We start from the raw sequence: 23,838 nt of genomic DNA, 5'->3' as shown, positions 1-23,838 counted from the left end.
ATGTTTAGATCTTGGACTCTCTTTCTGGCTCTGGCATTTAATCCCTCAACCAAACATTTGCCCTAACCCCAACCAACCTCAGCCAGGTTTGCCCTGAGACACCCCACTGTCTCCTGCATTTTCCTTCATCTCCATCTTTCACCTCTCTCCTCTACTTTGCTGACACTTTGTTGTGTATGGGGCCCGTCCTTTCTGAATGGACATCTGCATGGTACATGGACTCCTAACTTACGTGCCGAGCTGTACCTTAGCTCTATTCCAAACTACCAAACTGATGGAGACTCTCTAACCTAACGCTAATCCTTGACCATGATCCCAAACTTAAATATTTCATTTGTTTTCAATCTTTCATTTCATTCAACTCTACATTAATGTCTGCTTATTTGCCATCAACAGTCTTTCCCTAATAAGAGCAACTGCCACACAGACAGAGCACAAATAGATCATTTCAAAAACTTTGGCACTGAACATAATCTAGGATTTTGCTGAATCAAGTTTTTAGGTTTTGTGGCAATGTTTTTGTGTCAATATCTTGAGACAGAAGAACAAGAATTCATTGTGTCTACCAAACTTTTATCCTGGGATGGAAAAGCCTTCTGAACATCGACACCATGGAACCCTGGAACCCACACTTTCTTATTCTCTTAGCATTAGCAGCTCTTTAAAGCAAGATGACACACTGTACCAGGGGAGAGGTTAAAGGATAGTTTTGGTTTATTTCAACTTTGGTCTAATTTTTGGGCCTTTGGCCACCATTTTCTCACTCACTTTCAGATTGACCTCCAAATACAGTGGTTTGGACAGTATGGCTAAAACTGTGTGATTGCCTGACTTCTTGTTTACAGATGTTGTCTTGCTCTCAGCAATTACAACAGTGAGTGGAAATAATGGTCATGAGTATGAAAATTAGATCTGAGTTGTAATAAAGAGGAATTGTTTTTAGATGAATCATTTGATAAAAACATGTTTGAACAATGAAACAAATAAATAAAGTAAAAGTTCAAAGAAATAAAAGTATGACTGAAGTTTTAGAAGCAGTTTTATGTAGAAGCTGATATGATGAACTTCATTCATATCAGTAGTGGATGACATGGCTGGTTGATATCTCTTAAATGCTAAAGGTCAATAGTGACAAATTTATATATCTTGTTTACAGGAGAGCAGTACTGTGCATTCTACAATAAACAACATCATTATATTCATTTTTGGCCAGGCCACCTCTTTCAAATGTCATTGAAAACAAAATGTTTTGTTTTTGCAGGAAAGTCCAAAAACTCCATTTGATCCACATAGTGAACACTTTATATCAGGAGGGTGGGTCCAAATCAGAAAATGAAGCCCCTCTTCCCTCCATCCTTTTGAGGCTCATTGAGTTTCCTTTTAGGAAGGGAAAGAATTTGACTGAAGTTTGTTTACAGATATGCAGTTCTTGAAGCATCAACTCACAGATGATTTCAGTCTTTATTCAGTCTCATGTAGGCCATCGAACAAAATATATGTGGCTATAACTGCACACGGCCACTAGGTGGAGTCGGCATCCTGTGAACATGACCCACAGCATCTCTGTTTGTACATATCCACATAGCACAGCTTCAGTCTCTTCACCACACTGCAGTACTGGGTGGTGTCCTTGCATTCACCTGCATGAGAACAGTGAGGATGAGTTAGGGTTCAATGATAAGGAGTAAGAGGGAGGCACATGCAAACACTTACTCCCACAGGATGTGTTGTTGCAGTGCTGCCAGGTGGATGGTCGCTGGAGCCAGGCACAGTGCTGGTCAGCCAAAGTCCGGGCACTCCTGCGGTGAACACAGTCCATCCTCCGGGACTGAAAGCCACTCCCGCAGACTACGGTGCAAGGCCGCCATGCACCAGGACGCCACTGGACATCACACAGGTCCGAGGAACAGTTGCGTACTGACACAGGCCTGAAAGAAAGTAGATTTAGCCTTAATCTTTAGTGCTGCGCATTCACTACTTTTATATTTTCATTTTCCATAGATGTCCTGGGACCTTGGGTTTTTGTCCATATATTATTAAATTCACCTCTACAATATAATGTAATCCACACAGATCCACAAACAAATATTCGGGATTCACAAACGGCCCGTCCTCACCACTAGATGGCAGTGTTGTTCTCTGTGTATATTGAATGTGATATTTATTCAGCTTTCTGGCCGTAAAAACATTTCAAGATATATCTGGCATTGTTTGAGGACATTTCTAGTGAGAAATGTGCGTTTTACTTTCTAAATCTATGTTGAATGAAAGCAAATTGTGTTTTATTAGTCCTCTAGCGATAATTTATCCGACTGCGTGGTAAATGAGCGATCATGTTCACATTCATATGCGCACATTTGAATAACGTCGGGCTGCAAACGGGTTCGGGCTCTACAAAGCTGTCAACCAAAAATTCTATCGTGCCCGGGCCGGGTCGGGTAGGGCCTGACTTCTAAGGCCCGTTTCATGCTCTACTCCGTCCATGTTCTGGATGTAACAGGGTTAGGCTGAATAGTGTAGCAGTTACATACAGAACCCATCACGGCCGATCGGCCTCGAGGACTTAGACTCAGAACATGGATGTAATAGATCCACGCTCCAGAAAGAGTCCGTTGTTATGGTAACCATGACGCCCACTGCAAAGTGACTAAGCAGTCGGATAAATTATCGCTAGAGGACTAATAAAACACAATTTGCTTTTATTCAGCATAGATTTAGAAAGTAAAACGCACATTTATCGCTAGAAATGTCCTCAAACAATGCCAGATATATCTTGAAATGTTGTTTTTACATCCAGAAAGCTGAATAAATATAATGTTCAATGTACACAGAGAACAACACTGCCACCTAGTGGTGAGGCAGGCGGGCCGTTTGTGAATCCCGAATATTTGTTTGTGGATCTGTGTGGATCTCGGCAAGAACATCTCGGAAATACGTAACTGAGGAAAGAGAAGCGTGTGTGTGAATGGTGATCCACAAATGCAGAATCACACTTCACAAACAGAATTTTCAGTTTTACAAATGGCTTTTTTTGTTTTTACAAATGGGAAATTATACCCAATATATTCACAAATACACATGTATTTGTAAAAACAAGTACGAATACAAGTACAATACAAATACAAGTTACGAATTAGAAATTTGTATTTGTGGATAGCAAAACACATGTGCAAATCAAGGAACATTTGTAGATCACTCTCTGTGCGTTTATGGATATATTTAAGACAAAAATAACTCCATATGGCTGGTGTGTCCTCGTTGTTTTCATTTGAACTACCTGAAGTTGAAGCTGAGGAAGACAGTTTTGCAGTCAAATGTTTCCAAACACAGAATAACTCACTTGTGTTCTTCTCTGTGAAGGTAGACAGAGGGAGACTGACTGGGTTGAGCCTATAGTCTATATGTGAAATTAACATGTACACATCATCGAGTTCCGTGGACATAAAAAGAGTTTGATGACGTGAAAAAAAAAACACTTTCAAATAAAAACATTCCAAAAACTGTGTGTGTGTGTGTGTGTGTGTGTGTGTGTGTGTGTGTGTGTACCTGTCCCTGAGTGCACAGTCTCTGTTCAGTGAGCCATTGGCATGTTGGCAGATGACAGATCTCTTCTGTACAGTGGTGGTGGGCCCTGAACACCTCCCTGAACACTGAAATAGAGTAACATAGAGTTCACACCACAATGCACGATGTTCTACACAGAGTTGACATGCTCAATTTGAATGTACCTTTCCCCATGGACTGGTTACCCAGGTCGGACAGTTATTGGCGGTGCACTGCTCCGTTTCTGCCGGCCGGCTCATCCTCTCACAGGAAGCTGCTGTCAAAATCCTCAATGCACCTCTGGCATCCAGCTGCTGACAGGAGACCTGCCTCTGTTTCCAGCCGCCGCCACATGATGCAGAGCACTTGGACCACTCTGATACCGACCATCTGCCATGATGATAAGAAAAGAGGTATTCACATTCATTTATCTCATTTTCCATAATGCTTGGAGACGATGGTGGGCGGCTGGAGATGATCCCAGATGACATTAGGTGACATACATTGACTGGCATTAATAATTGCACAACCAACCAGTCATTCTGTCATCATACCCACTTCACATCAGACAGACAGATTGTACACTAACCTCCAGGTTAGCCTAAGGAAAATGACAAGTACACAATGAATAAGACTGAGATCACCAAATACTATCATACTAAATGCTTTTTCATAAAGGAACATAACTCCACTGACAGTTTGTAACTTACTCAACAGCTCCCTCTTCAAAGGTCTGAATTCTGTGTCTCTCATTCTGCAACACAACAAATCACAGTCTGATCTGAACTAATAGAGGGTCATTTGTGTTGCATTAATGAGTGAAGCTGGCTCAGTGTGTGGCAGCAGGGTGTGTGTGTGTGTGTGTATGCTGACTGATAGGCTGTATGATCAATAAAGGCAGGGCTGGTAGAGCCAGAAACAGCAGGGGGCACAGGGTGAGAAGATTCTGCTGAGAGTTACACTTCTGTTGTGATCTGGCTGTTCTCCATGAATTTATTAACAGCCCGCTCACTCTGTGTTATCTGCCTCATCAAAGTGTGTGTGTGTGTGTGTGTGTGTGTGTGTGCGGTGACTCTACACATGAAGCCTGTAGACATACAGCAGAAAAGTCAAATATCTATCAGTCAACGTAATGCTACTCTGTTTGATTTGATTTCATCTTTGTTGTATAATCAGTTTAGTGACAATTAGGAACGACTATTCTGGGTTTTAGACACTTTGTGCCTCATGGTCGAAATGAGTTCAAGAAACGTGTAATGGTTGGAAGAGCTGAAGTTACAACTGATGACAGCATAACAGATATGACACACTATACTCAAATTATATTGAGTCCTCCCTCCGGTCCCCAAGTCAAGTCTCTACAGACTGAGCTACTGCTGCCCCCAGTAAAATCACGGGAGAACGCGAATGCTGTTTAGGTTAGAACATTAGGTTCCCTAAACATTACAGATCATTATTGTATTAATCAGCCATTATATTACTACTATTTATTTTTATAGCTCCAAATGTCCTTCTGTCCGTCATGGAAACACTGTACTGACCAAAGTTATTGCTGATCTCTGGGGACACAGAGACATAGTTAAAAATAGGTCCTACGTTACAAGAGCCATGAGCAGTTAGATGATCAGTACACAACAGTTTTCCCAGATAAGCTGACACTTTTTCTGAAGCTATAAATAAAAGTGAGTGAACCCATGAAGTCACTGATGATCCCTGACAGTACAGGAAATCAGTGCAAAGAGCTGCTTGTGTACAGCAGGTCAAAGGCGGATCAGGAAGTTAGTCTGGAAATTGTGATGGATGGAACGGTCCCATGTGACATGTCATCAGTGATGTGGTCATTGCCAGAGACATGAGAATTGCATACATTAATCACAAACTGTAATAAGCTGTCTGAAGTGTACCTGGGAGGGCAGTCCTGTCTGTTGCAGGGAACTGGAGAAGTGATGGGTTTGGGTATGTGTTGACACATGCTGTGCTGAACATCCTTTCCATCCAGAGTGACACACTGAATCCTCCGCAGCCAAGTCCCTCTGTTCCCACAGGAAGCACTGCACGCCGTCCAGTCTCCAAAACGCCAGCCGAACTCTGTGGACCCGAATGTGAAACACTCAGATTCACAGGATCATTGAAGATGTTGGAACACTTGTCGTATCTAATGTATCCTTTGGTTTGTTTGTTTTTTAACTCGAATGTTATTCATTTTGAGCATAAAACAATAAAGAGCACCAATGTAAAAAATGTATTCTGTCCATTTTTTACATTTCTTCTTGAATTTTGTTTGTTGGAGTCTCAACAAGTACGTGAGTCTTTCCATGTTGAGTATCTCCTTGACTGTGTCCAGCTTGTTCAGAGTGGGAGGATCATCTCGATACCATTTCCTGATTATTGCCTTCTTGGTCGCAGAATTTTAACTAGATGTTTTCCCACTTTTGTCAGATTTCACATATATAATATCTCACATGTCTTTTGTAGTTCATATCCCAGTACTGTTTTCAGTTCTACCCACACATCATTCCAATCATTTCTCATTTTAGTACATTCCCAAAAAACAAGAGTGTGACCTACATTCTGCTCCCCACACTGTCTAAAGCATGTTTGTTGTGTAACTTTTTGTTTTGGGAGAAGGACCTGATCATATTTTTATTTTGTTTGTTTTTGAATCCTTTAATTTAGAAAATAAAAAAAAAATATCTGAAATATTTATGTCTTGTCCATTATTGTATAAATTGAATATGTTTGAATGTGTTCATGCATTGTCCTAATATGGAACATGGATTTAACATGCCATGCATGCTGAGTGAACACTATCAATGACTTATGTATGAAAATTATTTATAGGTTCTATTTAATATTCATGCCAAATTGGAATAAGTCCAATTTGTTCTTCATGCACTCTTAATAAGAATGGAGCTACATCCATATGATGTGAAAGCGGTTAAAAGCATGATTCCAGACGTTGTTTTGGTTAAATAGCTCACCTCCATTGTTTTCTAAATCTAAAAGGTGATCAGAAGAAAACTTTACTTTGTGGACAGACAGCAAGTTTAATGAGTTTTTCATGAGGAGTCCGCCTCGGCCACTGTCCACAGAAAGTGATTCAGCAGCATTAGAATCAGTCAGTGACACTCTGCAGCTGACACTTAGTAACAGGTGACTGCTCTGACATGGATTGCTAGCTAACTAAATGTGTGATGGGGAGCCAGGAGGAGAGGATGTGAAAACGTGCAGAAGAGAAGAATGATTTCATCTTTTGCCTCTTAACTTCAAGAAATCTTATTTTCTTTTAATTTCGGTGGAGTTTAGTTTAGTTTTGGATAACTAAGAAACAGAGTGTCCAGGAGTAGATCAAATGAATTCTAATAATATATTTACTATGCATTATTAGGAATATTTGATTTGCAGATTATCATGGGATGGATTCAAATATAGCAGATTAGTCAGGTCATTTATTCTGGAAACTCTACTGCAAATTCCATCCTGACCTGTTTGACCTAGCTGGATTGAGGCTTTGCCTCTTCTTTCCCCTGTGTGTTTCCCTCCCCGTCATGTGTGTGTTGTCTGTCGTGCGTGACCTCCAGTTTCCCTCTCACCTGACTAATCACCACCACACCTGCAGTAATGCCACCATCTCACCTCAAATCAAATCAAATGTTATTTGTATAGCCCAAAGTCACAAAACACATTTGCCTCTGAGGGCTTTCCAATCAACAGTTAACATGACCACTGTAACTTAAAATCTGCACTTTTTGCCTCTGCTCGGGTGACAAGCTTGTTGTGGTTTTAGAATGGATGGCATGGTGGTGAAGTGTGTTCTTACAATTGCAGCTGGAAACAAGGACTTGATTAATTGCATTAATGATGGGCCTTCATTTATCCAAATATCACTCAACTGCAAACTCTAAACTTTCCCAACAACCTTTCTTGGAACTCAATTCACTTGTTTTGACTAGAACCAAGATGGAAGTCAAGCTTGTGGCCCAGACTTGACATAAAAACTCCTTACTCTGAGTGGAAATTTTCCTTTCACGTTTGTATTTAAAATTTATGTTGAACAATACTGGACAAAAACAGTATTGTATACTATTTGCGTTCTTGTTTGCTGTGGAGTGGCCTTATTCTGCATCAGAGCTGAACAGCAGTATGGTGAGTGGACTCACAGGACAAAGTGATGACGAGAAGAATGTGTCAAGATATGAGACTGTATGAATATTACTGGTGTAATAAGATGGAATTTCCACCAGTGCATTGTTGTACTGGACTAAATATAGAATATAGAATATAGAAGGCAATACCATCTTATTTGGATGTATTATATAATTCTGTAGTGAGTTTCAATATCCTATATTGTAAAATTATTGTAAAATAGCCAATCATTCATGAATAAGGAAAGGGAACCAAAAGATTTACTAATGCAAATATTTAAAATGTTTGTTAGACCTCAATAATGAACTCCGATGAGGGGACACCTGATATATCCATTTCAATAAAGGTAATTTGCTTTTACACTTCAAGCAAACATGCGCATTATAGTCACATACTCATCATGACACATACAGTAATTACTGACATTTACAATCATGTCATATGTGGAGGGTATCTTCTAAGACCCTAACCCAACTCCAGTCAAACAAACATCAAACTCAGTCAATATTTTTGATGCCAAAGGGAATGGTTAAGACTGAGTCAGACTTGCCAACCATGAAGAAGGATGCACAAACATAACATAACTCATATAGTTTGCATACCTAACTCATTTATTAATGTCAGAGTGTGTACCTGAAGAAAAACCAAACCAAAACCAAATCACTTCGAGTAGAGTGATATAAACTCTGGCAGGAAAAAGTTGAATGAAGTTTTTATGTATAAATAAATAGGCAAACTGCAGCACAATCAATGAAACTGGTTGTTCTAAATTGAATGGCATGATCCTGGATTTACTTTTGGTCACAGGTTGAAGACTCATTCAGAGTCATATTACTCTGACCCAGCATTACTGTAGAAAGGTCTTCTTCTCTTGTTGCCATCAGACCCTGTCCTCTCCAAACCTCATCAGTCCTCTTGAAAAAGGATACTGTCATCCAGGCTTTTTGATGGAAACATCTGGAACATCCACTATCACCTCTTTGGGCAAGAGACAAGGAAACCTGCCCATGAAATACAAATGTGACAGTTTGGTGTCAAGTCTGTCACTGCAATCTGTTGCTGTTGTGATGTAGTTCCTTTCATTACGGAGAATCCTCTTTGCTGAAGGTTACCCTGCTTCTCAATGAATCATTTCATCATTCTGACACATGATCAGCTGCAGAGGGTGAGCAGAATGTTCAGAAGCTGCAGCTCAAATGTCAGAAGTAAAGTTCGGATGGAAGGTTTCTCCTTCTGAAGAGTTTGGGTTGCAGTTTCAAACAGGAGCATTGACCATTTCAAATAGCAGGCATAAAACATAAAGTGGCAGGTCTGCAGCAGGATGTTGCGTACCTCCTACGCAAAATACACAGAGGTTGGCAGGTCCACTTAGTGCTTGTGTCAAAATCTTGCCTTGTTCGGCCTTCATTTGTGTACACCTTTTCAGCCAGAAGGTTAAATGTGCAGATTTGCTTGTCTTACTTTAAAAAATTCTGCTCAGAAAGCTAAATATGTTGAAATATGACAATAAAAAAAAGCCCATTCTCTTTTGATGAGTCCAGATTTCTGTGTTCTCGCACATCGTTCAGTGCACGTAAATCCCCACAAACAAGAAGATATTCAACTCCAAAGTCCAGATGATTCCATAAAAGTAAATCAACCAGCTAAAAACAATCCTTTAATCCAGAGATGAAAACCTCAGGCTCTAAGAAGGCAGACAAACATAACAAAGTGATCAAATGCTCAGAGATAAATTTGGCATTCTCTTCTCAGGTGACAGGTAGACAGTGATGTCACGCTGACAAATTCTTAAACAATCAAATAATTATAATCAAACAGTCTGCTAATAAGAACAGGTGTTTCTAAGTGATTGCAAATAATACTGCAACTGTGGTGAAACCACTAGGCGAGCTTGCACCCAGACCAGCTCCCAGATCTTAAACAGCTTCTACTATAGACAAGAATCCAGTGTCAAATCTTTCTATGTGAAAGAGAAAGGCTGCTTGTGAACTCGAGCTTTCAGTGTCTCTGAGTTCTGATCATGGTAACAATCACAATACAGACTACTTAATAACTACACAGCTCTATATACACACACTCCACACATGGACTTAATGCTAACCTTCCGTGTGAATGTAAATCCAGGCAGACAGTGTTTGTCTGGTACTGCTGATGAGGGTCTGGCATCGGTACCGGCCTGAGAATTTCATCTGGAGTGTGTTGACCTCAAGGACACGACCTCCCACAAGCATCCTGTACTGCAGGGGTCCTGTACTGGGACCCTGACCCAGAGCAGAACGCTGGGTCTGGACTGAACCTGAAACTTCCTTCAGGGTGTGACTGTTGTAGTCCCAGCGCACTGGCAGTTTGTGGTCAGGAATTACTGGACAACCTGTTAAAGACGGAAGCAGGCTGAGTGTTAATATTTGGCAATTTATTGGACTGTTGAAAAATCTTAGAATGTACACTCACGTCTGTTTACATTTGTTTCCATTTCATTTATTTATTGGCATTTTCTCATGTGTACCTATACGTAGATTATCTCCAGGTTTGACAAAGGCACTTGTTCCGCGGCGTGAAGCCATGAGGACCCGTTTTCGATTTTGCTCTTGTGCAACTGGAACAACCCTGCTTCCTCCAGCGGGGTATGGACCTGTATACACACACCCAAAATGTTTTTATTCAGATATTGAATGCCACCTATGATTTCATATTGAGAAGTTATGTATATGTATTTGTATGTGAACCCACCATAGACCTGCAGGACAGTAGAGGCAGTTGACTTTCCTATGGTGTTGGTGGCGGTGCAGGAGTAGGTGCCTTGGTTGTGTAGAGAAACATTTTGGATCCACAACGAGCCAGATGGAAGAACAACAGCACCCGTGTCTGATCCATTCTTCCTGTGCCACGTCACTGTGGGCTGAGGAACGCCTGACAGACAGAGGACAGAGGGACCAATAAGAGGTACAGGCAGTGGTGTAGTGCAGGTGTACACAGGTATACAGAGTATGAATACTTGTTTTTCAGTCAGTGCTGTGTATAGCCACATCACTCCGTAGTGTTTTATCAAGTTTCTGGTCTTAGGATGGCAAAGGCATGACATAGAATTTCCCTGAAGTCAAGTAGCAGAACTTTTTTGTGAGGGAGTTTATCCTTTTCTGGATAGGCCACTTTAAAGGTCTAGTGTGTAAGATTTAGTGGTGGTGAGGTTGTGGATTTCAAACAACTCAACTATACCCCTCCCTTTGAGTAGAAGAAACTATCGAGTAGCTTGTCAGTTCGAGGATTTCTTAGATACTTATAGGAATTTCATTACATTCTGTAAAACTATAGGTGATAGTGAATATCATTGTTACTTGTTCTGCATTGTGTTAGTGTTTTTTGCTGACTTAGTTAGCTGGTCTGTATGCTAATAAGACATGTTGGACAATTCTATCTGCAGAGTCAAAACTGGACAGACAAACTGATAATGTAACCAGGGTCAGAGGGAAAAGCAATACCTACTTCTTCAGGCACAACTACACCACTGCCTACAACGTACCAACACTTACTGATACATATACAGACTGGATACTCCAGTGTTTCCTTGTGTATCACCTCAACATAGCCTGCTTTACCAGACGTTTTCATCACCTGGTGCTTGGATGGAATGAGCCAGAATTTGTCTCTGTGTGTTAAAGACTGGAAGAAAGAGGAAAGACCCAGCTTTACTCCAGCTTTACCCAGCTCACTAAGTGACCCTGTGCACCATACACAAACGGAAAAGTAAAAACCATCTTTTGTTGTTAGAGGGAATATGTGCTGGAATCATTTATTGATGAACAACAGATAGTGTTGTTACTGTACACAGATTCCTACTGTTTTGTAGATAAAAGAAACTGCCAACTGCTGCCAAAACGCCTTCTCTCGTACATTCCGAGCCAGACAGTTACTTTGCGGGTAGAATCCAAGAAGTTGGCACACCTTTGTCTTCCCCATAGAGCATCCAAACCACCTTCCATATCTTCTGGCTCAAGCCGGTCAAGGAGATCCCACCTCAGAGTCAAGACTGTCTGACAGTGACAGTAACAAAGTTTCAGTATGGAAAATGTGTTGATAATCAGGACAGACCTTACAGTTCCTTGCCTCTTTCTGGTATTACCACTCCTCTCTGGCACTGTCACACACTCTTGTCCCATGTCTTCTCCTTGCTGAAGGACTATGGCTGGTGCCTGGGTGTTCTCCTCATACACCTGCTGAAATCCTTATAGGAACTGCTGTGCTTCTTGGGTGGCAGTGAAGCTGCATTGTTTGTATTGACCTTCAAAGTGGCAGGCTAAATTAGGAAGAAATACGTTCTGCTGTGTTTTTCATCATCTCTCTGGCTCCATCCAGAATAGAGTTGTGATCGCTATGCCTGAGTAGTTGCAGGGTCATGGTCTGTTGGATGTTCCCCATCACATTGGCTTTAAATTTATATGTGTTTCTATCTGAACACTTTTGGTACCAAGTCAAGGTATCCATTTGGTAAGTATTTCCTAAAGAAACACATCATCACTGATGGTATTTTGGATGGTGAGCCAAACAGTTTCCTGACATGTTATGTAGTATGACCAATAATAGCACTGCAGTACAGAGCGTGGAGTGGCAGTACTGTATCCAGCTTTCTTAATGCATCCAGCACAAATTCACGATTGGCAACTTGGTACTCTTTAAAACCTGACTGAATACTGATACTGCTACACCTGATTTATACATTGAACCCGATAATGTTCCCAGTGATTAGGCCACCACTTTACATGATAGCTTGCTGGCTTGTGTGTGTGTGTGTGTGTGTGTCTGAATGAGAGCCACATTGTAAAACACTCTGGAATGAAGTGCTACATAAGCACTACATGAAGCAGTCACTTAAAGGAAGCATTATTTATGGCATATGGTGTTCTGACCCACCTGTGACAGGGCAGTCCAGAGTGAGGTTAGTGCCCAAGCGAACGCTGACTCGTCCCCCAACTGTGACCCTCAAGCTGTGGCCCAACACCATCCCATGGTCTGAAACGTTTCTCCATGACACTGCGATGGCTGGTGGCTCTGAAGTTTCACACACAGAGTAAGAGCAGCAGTCGCTCATGTGGTAATAATTCTCTTCTGCAGCACTATAGTTTATGATTGTTCCACTGCTACTGTAATCATTTCATCATTCATGGTAATTCATTGTCATTTTATCATTCATTGTGATTCATTGTTATTTTGTCAGTCATTGTAATTGTACAATATGTTTGTGTTGATTTGTCCTGTACACGTGACATCCATTGCACGTCTGTCCGTCCTGGGAGAGGGATCCCTCCTCTGTGGCTCTTCCTGAGGTTTCTTCCACATTTTTTCCCTGTTAAAGGTTTTTTGTGGGCAAGTTTTTCCTCACTGGAACCGAGGGTCTAAGGACAGAGGGTGTCACTCCCTGTACAGATTGTAAAGCCCTCTGAGGCAAATGTACTTTGTGACTTTGGGCTATACAAATAAAATTGTATTTGATTTGATTTAATTTGATTAGAAACCAGAAGACATATATATATATTGCTTGATTACAGGAACTTTAAAGGTGAGTAATTACATTTAATATTATACTTAACCTTTGAGTTTGTTTGCACCAAAATTAGGTTTTATTGCCTCAAAAAATCTGTGAATGTGTGTGTTCTTTTACTATGTTAGCAGTGTGGCAACATTATTCTCAGTTCACCACTTTGAAATCACTGGAAAACTTCAGTGGACTGATATGAAATTTGGTACTAAGTACTTTTCAGCCAGCATTATAAACCAGATCTTACTTTTTCAAATTTTGTCCAATTTTTTGCTTTATGACCAAACACCTAACAATACAATAATATCAGCCAAAATAAATTTTATTTCCAGTGTATTCAAAATATATGATGGTGACAGAAATCTTAAATTGAAGTTATGGATGGTGGGCCTAATAATGACACTCGAGGACACACCTGCGACCAGTAGCTGAAATGTCTCAGAATCGGAGCCGTGTGTGTTGGCAGCTGTGCACTTGTACTGGCCTCTGTCGATCGCTCTGGGCTGAAGGATGTGAAGTCTTCCAGAACTATCCCAGGACACCCTGCACACACAAGGAAAACATGTTGGTTTTAACATTTTTTTGTTTTATGTCAGTTTTCCCAGATGGAAGTGAGGTCCTTATAGCAATCATCAACAGTCACCTAAATCACTAAATTCAAGGGGAATTAAATATTAACTTGTTTACAGTACACACACACACACACACACACACACACACACACACACACAAATGAGACACAAGTTAGGTCTAGGTATAAGGTCAGGACTGTTAAAGTCCCACACACTACAGATTGTTCTTGACATCAATGGATAACACTTGGTCCAGGTTCTGCCTCTTCTACAGACACAGGGCTGTCTAATAATACTGATGAACTTCTATAAGAGATAATTGTTTTGTCCATTTCTATCAGTTAAAGATAGCAGTACTCATCACATCACTACAACAATCAGACAGGTTGAGCACATGTAAAACATTTAACCAAGGATGCTTTAGTTCAGGAGAAAGAGCTGTCATCCATTAATTTCCGGGTTGCTGGTTTGACCCCCGGATCCATCTGTCCAAACTCCTTCCTATAGCTAGGCCAGCACTTTGCAGTGGCAGCTCATTTTCACCTGGATAAAGATTCAGGTGGATTGATCCTTTAAACCTGTAAACCTGTATGAATATACAATATGTAGTGCTCTACCCCCAAACACAGAAAATCTATTCCTTTGCTGTAGCCTTTAACCCTGAAACCCGGGGCAATAGAAATGTCAAATGTAACATAGTGTCTACAGACTCTGCATTACATTACTTTATTTATTTTGTCCTTTTCAAGCTTTATTGTGCAGAGACAGCTGAAGAGTGACATGAATGTGGGCAGAGAGAGATGGGAAATGACATGTAGCAAGGGGTCGCAGGTCGGATTCGAACCCTGGGCCGCTGTGGCAAGGACTGAGCCTTTGTACATTCAATTCAATTCAATGTTATTCATATAGTGCCATATCATAACAAAAGTTATGTCATGACACTTTCCATACAGAGCAGTTCCACCCTGAGCAAGCACTTGGCAATGGTGGCCAGAAAAAGCTTCCTTTTAACAGGCAGAAACCTCGGGCAGACCCAAACTCATTGGTGGACGGTCAACCACCACAACCAGTTGAGGTAAAGACAGAGAGATATCACTTTCATTTCAGAGCATCCAGTACAGCTGGTTCCAGAACATGATTAGACCAGCTGAGCACTAAAGCAGGGAAAATGAGACTAGCTCCATCAATAGTGAAAAAAACTTTGAATAATTCCAAAGATTCCTGACTTACATGTTGTATTTTGTATATTTTTACTCCTGTAGAAAATTAGACATTTTAGTAATTAGTTAGCATTGAGGCTTTCGACAGTCTAATGGTTGCACACATCTTTAGTCCTGTCCTAATAATGAAATGCCCGGTTTGATCAAGGTCCAAACTCAGAACAAACTCATATACTGTTTATTTACTTTCGAGCCAACAAAGTGTAGTAAATATTTTTTGTACCTGGATGGTGCTAGTTTCCCCCTGCATACAGTCTTTGTGCTAGGTTTAGCTCAAGCTTTGTACCGAGTACACAGAAGAAAATTATATTGATGTTTTTTATAGGAATATGTCAGCATTTGACTCAACAGGAATTCACACTTGGCATCATGTGACCCCAATGACCATCGTCCACACTGGAGCTCAGGTGTCATCACAACCAGTAGCACTAATAAACAAAGTGGAAACAATGGCCTGGTCAACGATCCCGCTATATACTGCACATCATCACATATACTGTCTTGTATGAGATGTATGTAATTCTATGCATGTTCAGCTCATGATAAACTGTATATTTCGATTTCCCTGATCGGGATCTGAACTAAATCTTGTGTCTGGTTTAGAGTGGACAGTACATGGGCCCAGCCTGCTGGCTGAGTGCAGTTCATGGTCAGTGCCTGTTAAGAGAGAAGACTGGACAAATCAAGCACAGGGCATGTTGTGTGAACATGTGAGTCTTTTGCCAGGACTTCGAGCAAAGTGATGATAGCTTTCATATTCAGTTCTCTGCTCCCCCGCCTGATAGAGACAATCTGTGAGTGAAAGCTCTCAAAGCTCAATCTGCATTTCAAACCTGGGAGAGCAAAAGCAAATATATATATATATATATATATATATAATATATATAGAGATAGATATATATATTTCAAGATGGATTTTAGTTGAAAAGTTGAAAAAGTGAAAAGTTGTGTGGTCTACTTCTCTCTCACATTAAACTCGCATTCAATGTTTTTTTCAAAAGGTCATCAATATTTGTTGGGCCAGAGCTATTCAATGAGACAGAAACTCAATAGCACAGTTCACTTGTATGTCAGTGGAAATGCCATATATTGCATTGTATCCGCAGGCTGTTACAAATGTGCATCACACGCCACAAATACGGTGCCTGTTTATCAGCTGATATTAACAATAGTGGACAAGTTGAACAATATTGCACCACATATAAACACTGCCGAATATGATATCAAAATATACACTAATATACACTTCATGCAGTGTCAGTGACTCACAGTATTTTCCCATTTTGCTGCATTATCGCTTGACCTGCCTCAAGGAAGAGGAAACAGTCAGGCTGAAAAGATGCTGATCTGTGAAACTCTCAGCTGCAGTTAGACCAGTATATTGCTGCTCATATATGCTGATATTCACCTTTCATCTAATTTAGTACACATGTGATATAAAGGGATAAAGATTAAAGATAAAAGATTATTTTGTGGCCTTTTTAGCCTTTATTAGATATCAGCAGCTAAAGAGTGACGAGGAAAATGGGGAAGGAGAGAGCGAGAGAGGGGAGAACGTCATGCAGTAAAGGGCTACAGGTTGGAATCGAACCTGGGTGCTGTGATATGGACTGAGTCTTCCTCTACCAGGTGAGCTAGCAGGGTGCCTTGAGATCAGGTATTCTGAAATAGGGTTGTAATAACCACAGTTAGTGTGTTACCTACAGTAGATAATGGTCAGCGTGCCCCCAGTTTGTGGAAAGTAAATCCGAGATGGAAAAACTGGAGTGGAGTAAAGTTTAGAATGTCTCACACGTGAGCACTGCGGTAGTTGTATACCCCTTTTCCAGTAGTTCACACAGTTCCCAGGCACCTTAATGACATGTGTGTGAAATCCTTTGGTCAAAATTCCTCATGTATCAAGCACAGCAGCCCTCTCTGTACCCTGTCTGTAGCGCTCTGGGTTCAGGCAGTCGGTTTTCCTGTCTGTCCCTTTAAATGCAAATGAGCTGCTGCTAGCTGTACGGTGTTCATTTTAGGAGTTGCCTAAAAGTCACTCAGTCTCAGAAAAACCTTTGTCATCTTCAGACAAAATGGCCTCATCCTCACACAAAATGGCATCATCCAAAATGGCCTCATACTCACATGAAACGGCCTCATCCTCACATGAAACGGCCTCATCCTCACATGAAACGGCCTCATACTCACATGAATAACAACAATATTGTAGCTATTCTCAGCAATCCATGTGAATTTGCTAGAAGACTAGGAACCAGCTGTGATTTTATGTGTGAAGTTGACAAGTTCTCATAGACCTATAGCCAGCGTTGGTCAGAGGAGGGAGCTGTTGAATAGCTTAATGAATTAGCAAAAGTAGCCAACAGCTTTACAGTGACACATGTATGTGTATGTAATATAAATCTTTTTTCTTTTTTCGACAGAATTCTCTGCAGTATTTTCACTCTCAGCACAATATCACAATCAAAATACCACAATAAGAGTTGATCATAACTGTGTGAAATTGTTTGATTGGTGTGTCAGCACTAGCTCCAGTATGTTACCTGTCAGTGTGCCGCAGTAGAATGCCATCTTTGGTCCATCTGATTTTGGGAGGCGGGAAGCCCTCTGCAGGACAGAGTATGGTCAGGGATCGTGTGGCGTTGGTGACGAGGGCACTGTTCCCAACGCTGATGTTGATGTTTCTCTGAAAAGCCAGCAGTATGGTCTGCTGCTGTCTAATGATCACTGGTCTGTTCCCAGCTGTCTCAAAGGAACGGCGCTCTGACCAGTTGGGCAATTTGTCTGAGGGACAAATCAGATACCAACATCAGGAACAAAAGTGTTCCACCAAACACACCTCCATATACCTCCAATATATGACCAATATACTGTTCTGATAACGCTCTTTAAAAATATTTTCGTCAAAGTGTATGTTAGTTAAACTGTTTTTCACCTAAATTATGAAGTATTAAATAAGGCCATGGAAAAAAACACATTTCTGTCAAAGTCAAAGGTCCAGTGTGTCAGATGTATGGGCTCTGTTTACAGAATGTCATATTAATTGTCTTTTATGTTTTTGTCACCTGGGAGTAAGGATCATTATGTTTTTGTTACTTTAGAATGAGATTAACAAATATTCCCCACTCCCAAATTCAGTCATTGGCATCTCCATTTTACGAATCGTGAAGTTAGCGACACCGGGGGCCATAGTTAAATGCATCCCGGGGGCCAGAGCAGGCAACATCGAGTCTAATTTGAAACTGCTGGCTAAAGATAAACGTAGATACAATAAGATTGTTATTCACGTCGGCGGTAATGACACCCGGTTACGCCAATCGGAGGTCACTAAAATTAATGTTTTATCGGTGTGTGAATATGCCTAAACGATGTCGGACTCCGTTTATTCTCAGTTTATTAGTCGACCAAAGCCGTGACAGCTTGAGCCTTAAAACATATAAAGTAATTATTGTAGGTGATTTTAACATTCATGTGGACAACCACAATGATAGTCTTAGTACTGCGTTTATCTCTTGGGATTCTTCTCTGTATTCTCTTAAAAAACAAAGTAATGTTTGTATGTTGTAGGTGATTTTAACATTTACAGAGACATCGTTATTGGTATTTGTACTGCGTTTATCTCTCTATTAGATTCAATCGGCTTCTGTCAGAGTGTAAATAAACCGACTCATTGTCTGAACCACACTCTTGATCTTGTTCTCTTGTATGGCATTGAAATTGATCATCTAATTGTCTTTCCACAGAATCCTCTTCTGTCTGTCCATTTTTTAATAACCTTTGAGTTGATATTACTGGACTATAAGCCTTTGTGCAGAAACTCCTACAGCAGATGTTTATCTGATAGTGCTGTAACCAAATTTAAGGAAGTGATTCCTTCAGCATTGAATTCAATGCCATGTCTCAATGTAGCAGAGGACTTGTCTGCTTCCTTTAGCCCCTCACAAATAGATCATCTTGTTGATAGTACTACAGGCTCATTACGGACAACTCTAGACTCTATTGCACCTCTGAAAAAGAAGACAATTAAACAAAGAAGGCTAGCACCATGGTATAGCCAGCAGACTCGTAAATTAAAGCAAGAGGCACGTAAATCTGAACGCAAATGGCGTGCCACTAAACTGGAAGAATTTCATCTAGCCTGGCAAGATAATCTCAAAACATACAGGAAGGCTCTCCGTAATGCCAGAGCAGCCTATTACTCTTCTTTAATTGAGGAGAATAAGAACAACCACAGGTTTCTCTTCAGCACTGTAGCCAGGCTAACAGAGAATCACAGCTCTACTGAACCATCTATTCCTTTAGGTCTAAGTAGCAATGACTTCATGAGCTTCTTTAATGATAAGATTATAACTATTAGAGACAAAATCCATCACCTCTTGCCCTCAACAGGCATTGATCTGCATTCTGATACAGCAAATTTGGAAACAGCTGTAAAACCTGATATGTATTTAGACTAATTTTCTCCCATCGACCTTCATCAAATAACTTTAATCATTTCTGCAGCTAAGCCGTCAACCTGCCTCTTAGACTCCATCCCAACCAGGCTGCTCAAGGATGTTTTACCTCTAGTTAGTCATTCTTTATTGGATACGATTAATCTGTCTTCATTATCAGGATATGTACCACTGAGGGTGGTACATCTCAAAATTTGATTTGATTTGACAGACAAACTAAACACTGACTCTAGATAGGGTCTTTTGTGTTTTTTGCACATTTTGCAGCCACTGTAGTTTCTCCTTCACACCAAGGAGACATTTTATTTGAATGAGTGACACTAATTCTTTAAAACATTGTTCCTATAAACAGTTGAATTCATGTCCTAAAATAGTCTGCATGGTCCAGCATATGATGCTGCATGATGCCATATCAACATCACTTTACTCTTTATTAGTTGGCTCTACAGTACCTGATTTTATTTGTAACTGCAGTGAGAGTGAAGAGCTCTGAAAAGCCCAGTAACTGAGGAAACAATAGAAATCACTCTGAGCATCACCTTTGTTCATATCATTCTACTATCCACTGTCATATTATATTCCACTCTGTCTGACACACTGCATATATACATATTGTATTTTCTTGTTCAAGTTCTTCCTATGTTATTAGAGTGACATACAAACATATAATAAATATACAATATTTAGTATCTTTATGAACTTCTTTAGAAACTCCGGCAAAATCCAAATACAGTTTTGTAGGTTTTAACAAGCTCTGGCTGCACAGCATGACTTATGCTGACCTAAACAAGGTTTATAACAAAACTTCAACATGTTCTTTCCTGTTTGAGAGTGACCATGGTAAGAGTGCAACACTGTGGCAGTCCGATATATGGGAAAAACATTCTGGTGAAATGCTAACAGAATCATGAAGCAGTAGTTTAACATTTTGTTACTATCAGCATGATCAAAATATGATTCAAGGCTCAATGTATATTATAAAATCTATAAATCTCGTTTAACACACACTTGCCAGCGTAGGCAGCTGGGGATTACCTTTAGCTTGTCCTCGTCCCTCTGCAGTCCTGGTCCAGAGTTGGGCAGCAGACATGTGGGTCAACAGTGAAGAGATGAGTTGTGAGGCCTGCTCCTGCTCAATCTCTCCTCTGTCAGCCTGCAGGGTGATATTAATCAACCTCTCCTCCACCCGAGGATGCAGTGAGGCCTCCTGGGCACCAGGGGGCAGCAGAGACACACTAACCCAAGGCCTGATCAGCTCCAGTTCCAGGTGTGAGTCGTGCCTATGACAACTCGGCAGCATCTCCTCCCATTTGGTACTAGGGCTGACAGTAGACGGTCTGCTATTTGACCTGCTGTCACTACCTATCAGCTGGAGGGTGAAGATGTCTGAGGCAGGTCCAGCAACACACTTATACACCCCAATGTCCTCTGTCCCTAGAAAGTGGATCTTCAGAGAGCCAGACTTGGTGATGGCCAGGCGTCTGGAGCTGGACAGGACGTGTCCATCTTTCAGCCAGCGGATGAAGGCTTTTGGGAACTTTCTGACAGGGCATTTGATGACCAGGGAGGTGTTGGGTAGAAGGTACGCATGGCCGCCAATAGTCAGGTGCAGGCGTTTCTCCTTTCGGTTCTGGATGTAGATATGATGAATACCCATGAGCACTGGACACTGTTTGACTCCCTCCTTGTAGCCTCTGGCCTTTGCTGGATGTCGTGTTGACTGCTTGACTTTGTTCTTCACCAGACCCTTCTCTGTGTCTTTAGGTCTGATGTCTTTCTTGTGCTCTGTTGTAGTAAACAAGAAAGTAGACAACACATTTCCATGTTTATACAAAAGTCTGTATTTTGTATTGAGACAGAAGAAAGTCCACAAAAGCAGAGATACACACAAACAAAAAGTCATTTATTTGTTTTAAAATATGAGACCAGGCTTCATTAAAAAAATTAGTTACCTGAACTAGTACCTGTACTGTTACTACTAGTACTTTGTTTAATATTTATTATGAGTTGTTCTAAAGTAAAACTTGACTGAAATAAACAAAATAAGTTAGACAAACTTAAAGGAACAGTTCAAGTGGGAAATTGGGAAGTGGGAAAGAACCAATCAGTGATCAACCAGACAGAACTGCCAGTTAAGTTCTCTGCCGGCACAAGATACACCTGTGTACCTTTAAGACTGTCTCTACCCATGCTTCACTGACTGCACTCCTTTCCTATAAACTGAATGACCCCAAGATTTACCAGCTGGGCTGGGAAGAAAATTCAGTAAAACACACATATCCAGATTTCTAAGTTCACTATCTGCACGGGTATGATTTTTTTTTTTTTAACAATACCCACTTTAATGGATGGTATTATAAAGAAAAAAGTGATTCACTCCTGAAAATCAGATTTAAAAATGTCTGTCATTCACAAACTGCAGATAATTTTGTAAGATTTGCAAAGACCTCACATTCTCATACATTGTTTCCAGTTATGCAGTTTAAATTGAGGGTCTAAGGACAGAGGGTGTCACTCCCTGTACAGATTGTAAAGCCCTCTGAGGCAAATGTACTTTGTGACTTTGGGCTATACAAATAAAATTGATTTGAAATTGATTTGATTAATGTCAGTGGAAATGATCTCATGTTGCAATTCAGAGTTTGCATGTTGCAAATTTGCCTGAAATGAGACCTAAAACACCAGAGGCACCTGAAGACCAGAATCCAGTCCTGGAATCTGTAGGTGTCACGTAGCCAGTCATCATAAAAAGAGGGAAGAAATTATTTGGCAATAACAACACACATTTTCAGTCTCTCTTGGAAGACATTCATAGAATTAAACTGGGTTGTTCCCATAAAAGGTGACAGAAAAATATCCAGACACAGTCCCTGATCTGAGGTCAGAAATGTGTGGGGGAAGTGGGTTTCCAAAGATATTCGACCAACCACTTTGGATGAAGCATACTAACACCTACATTAATACTATTAAGCAACAGTGAGCAGGGAGTAGCTGGAGAGAACATTTTATGAAATACATTTGGACTCTCAGGAGTCGCTGTGACATTTGCAAGGCATTCAGTTGTGATTTACAGTCTCTGTCCCAGCTGAGGCGAGTTAGAGGAACTCAGAATTACAGATTCCGGATAAATTGTGGCTCTGCAACAATGCTGTGTGCATTGTTTTTCACAAGCACCCAGTGGATATAAACATGCAAACAGTGCTTTCCCTCCTGTAGCTTGGCCATAGCCTTTATGTGAACTCATCATCACTCAAAGAACAACTGCTGAACTCCACTATTTTCAGATGTTCTTCGCACATGATTACACACACTTCCCAGCTGCTTGTGTACATATTGTACAGCACAGGATGTTAGCATGAGAACTGAAGATAAGTCCGGATGGGTTTTCAAAGTGAACATTTTCCCTTCAAATATACATGTTCAAAGAGAGAACAGGATGTGTTGATAGCATGATAGAGTAAGTTTCTGCAGAGGGCCAGGGAATGTATATATAACTCACAGCCCCATGGGTAATCACGTTCCAGCCATTCACACATGCCAACACTGTGTTCATGAGAATGTTAAATGTTTATATCAGAAAGAACAACCCAACAACTCTGTCACTTCAGTTTAATTTGCTTAATTAAACTGCATCTCCTCCTCATGTTGGTCACCAGCCTTGATTCTTCAACCAGTATTTGTGGCAAGTCAGCCAGTGTGGTTGTGTTGGTCACTCTGCCATGAACAGCATGCGCAAGCTGATCCCACAAGTGTTCAATGGGGTTCAGATCAGGAATGTTGGAAGTCTCTGATATTCCCCACTGTGTGGGGGTGAGTGTTGTGATCTTGGAGGATAGACTAGGATAGACCAGACTGTGGGGATATGGTATTGCCACTGGTTGCAGAATTTCATCTCGATATCTCTCTGCATTGAGATTCCTTCCAATGATGACAAGCCTTGTTTTCCAATGAGGAAGATGCCACCATGCACCATCACACTACCTCCACCAAAAGATGTTACTCCATCATTGCAGTATTCAGCAAATCGTTCTCTGTGTCTTCTCCACACTTTGACCCTGTGATCCCAGTGCTGTAGGCAGAATCTGGACACATCACTGAACATAACATTCCTCCACATGTTCAGGTTCCAGTGTTGGTGTTGCTGAAACCAGCGCAAATGGGCCTCATGGTAAAAGGCAGCCATGGCAGGCTTCTGGAGAGTTGTTGCGTGCAGTCTGTTCTGAGTTGTCTGGACAGAGAGCTGTCAGCCAGATCGTCCTGCAAACCTTGACTGCAAATCTAAAGAAGACTTAAGTGTTCCTAAGTGTTGACAGGATGACAACAATGAAATGTTCTTCTTGGGGTGCTGTCTTCTTGGAACGCCCACTTCGCGG

General features: G+C 40.9%; 1 protein-coding gene across 1 annotated transcript in view; it reads right to left on the bottom strand.

The window, feature by feature from the left end:
• Positions 1-530: 530 nt before the first annotated feature.
• Positions 531-23,838, bottom strand: part of LOC104935232 (ADAMTS-like protein 1) — a 35,203-nt gene continuing 11,895 nt past the window's right edge. Inside the window, exons 6-17 of the mRNA XM_010751039.3 lie at positions 20,501-21,250; positions 17,555-17,795; positions 13,638-13,765; positions 12,598-12,735; positions 10,420-10,599; positions 10,196-10,321; positions 9,791-10,060; positions 5,448-5,631; positions 3,729-3,933; positions 3,547-3,650; positions 1,714-1,928; positions 531-1,640 (exon numbers count right to left, since the gene is read on the bottom strand). Of these exons, the coding sequence (XP_010749341.3) occupies positions 1,522-1,640; positions 1,714-1,928; positions 3,547-3,650; positions 3,729-3,933; positions 5,448-5,631; positions 9,791-10,060; positions 10,196-10,321; positions 10,420-10,599; positions 12,598-12,735; positions 13,638-13,765; positions 17,555-17,795; positions 20,501-21,250 (2,660 nt within the window). The 3' untranslated portion in view covers positions 531-1,521. The remainder of the gene's footprint in view (positions 1,641-1,713; positions 1,929-3,546; positions 3,651-3,728; positions 3,934-5,447; positions 5,632-9,790; positions 10,061-10,195; positions 10,322-10,419; positions 10,600-12,597; positions 12,736-13,637; positions 13,766-17,554; positions 17,796-20,500; positions 21,251-23,838) is intronic.

The sequence above is a fragment of the Larimichthys crocea genome, chromosome X (assembly GCF_000972845.2).
Source record: "Larimichthys crocea isolate SSNF chromosome X, L_crocea_2.0, whole genome shotgun sequence".
Taxonomy (NCBI): Eukaryota; Metazoa; Chordata; class Actinopteri; family Sciaenidae; genus Larimichthys; species Larimichthys crocea.
The sequence above is the reverse complement of the archived record's forward strand: the minus strand, read 5'-3'. Positions and strand labels throughout refer to the sequence as shown.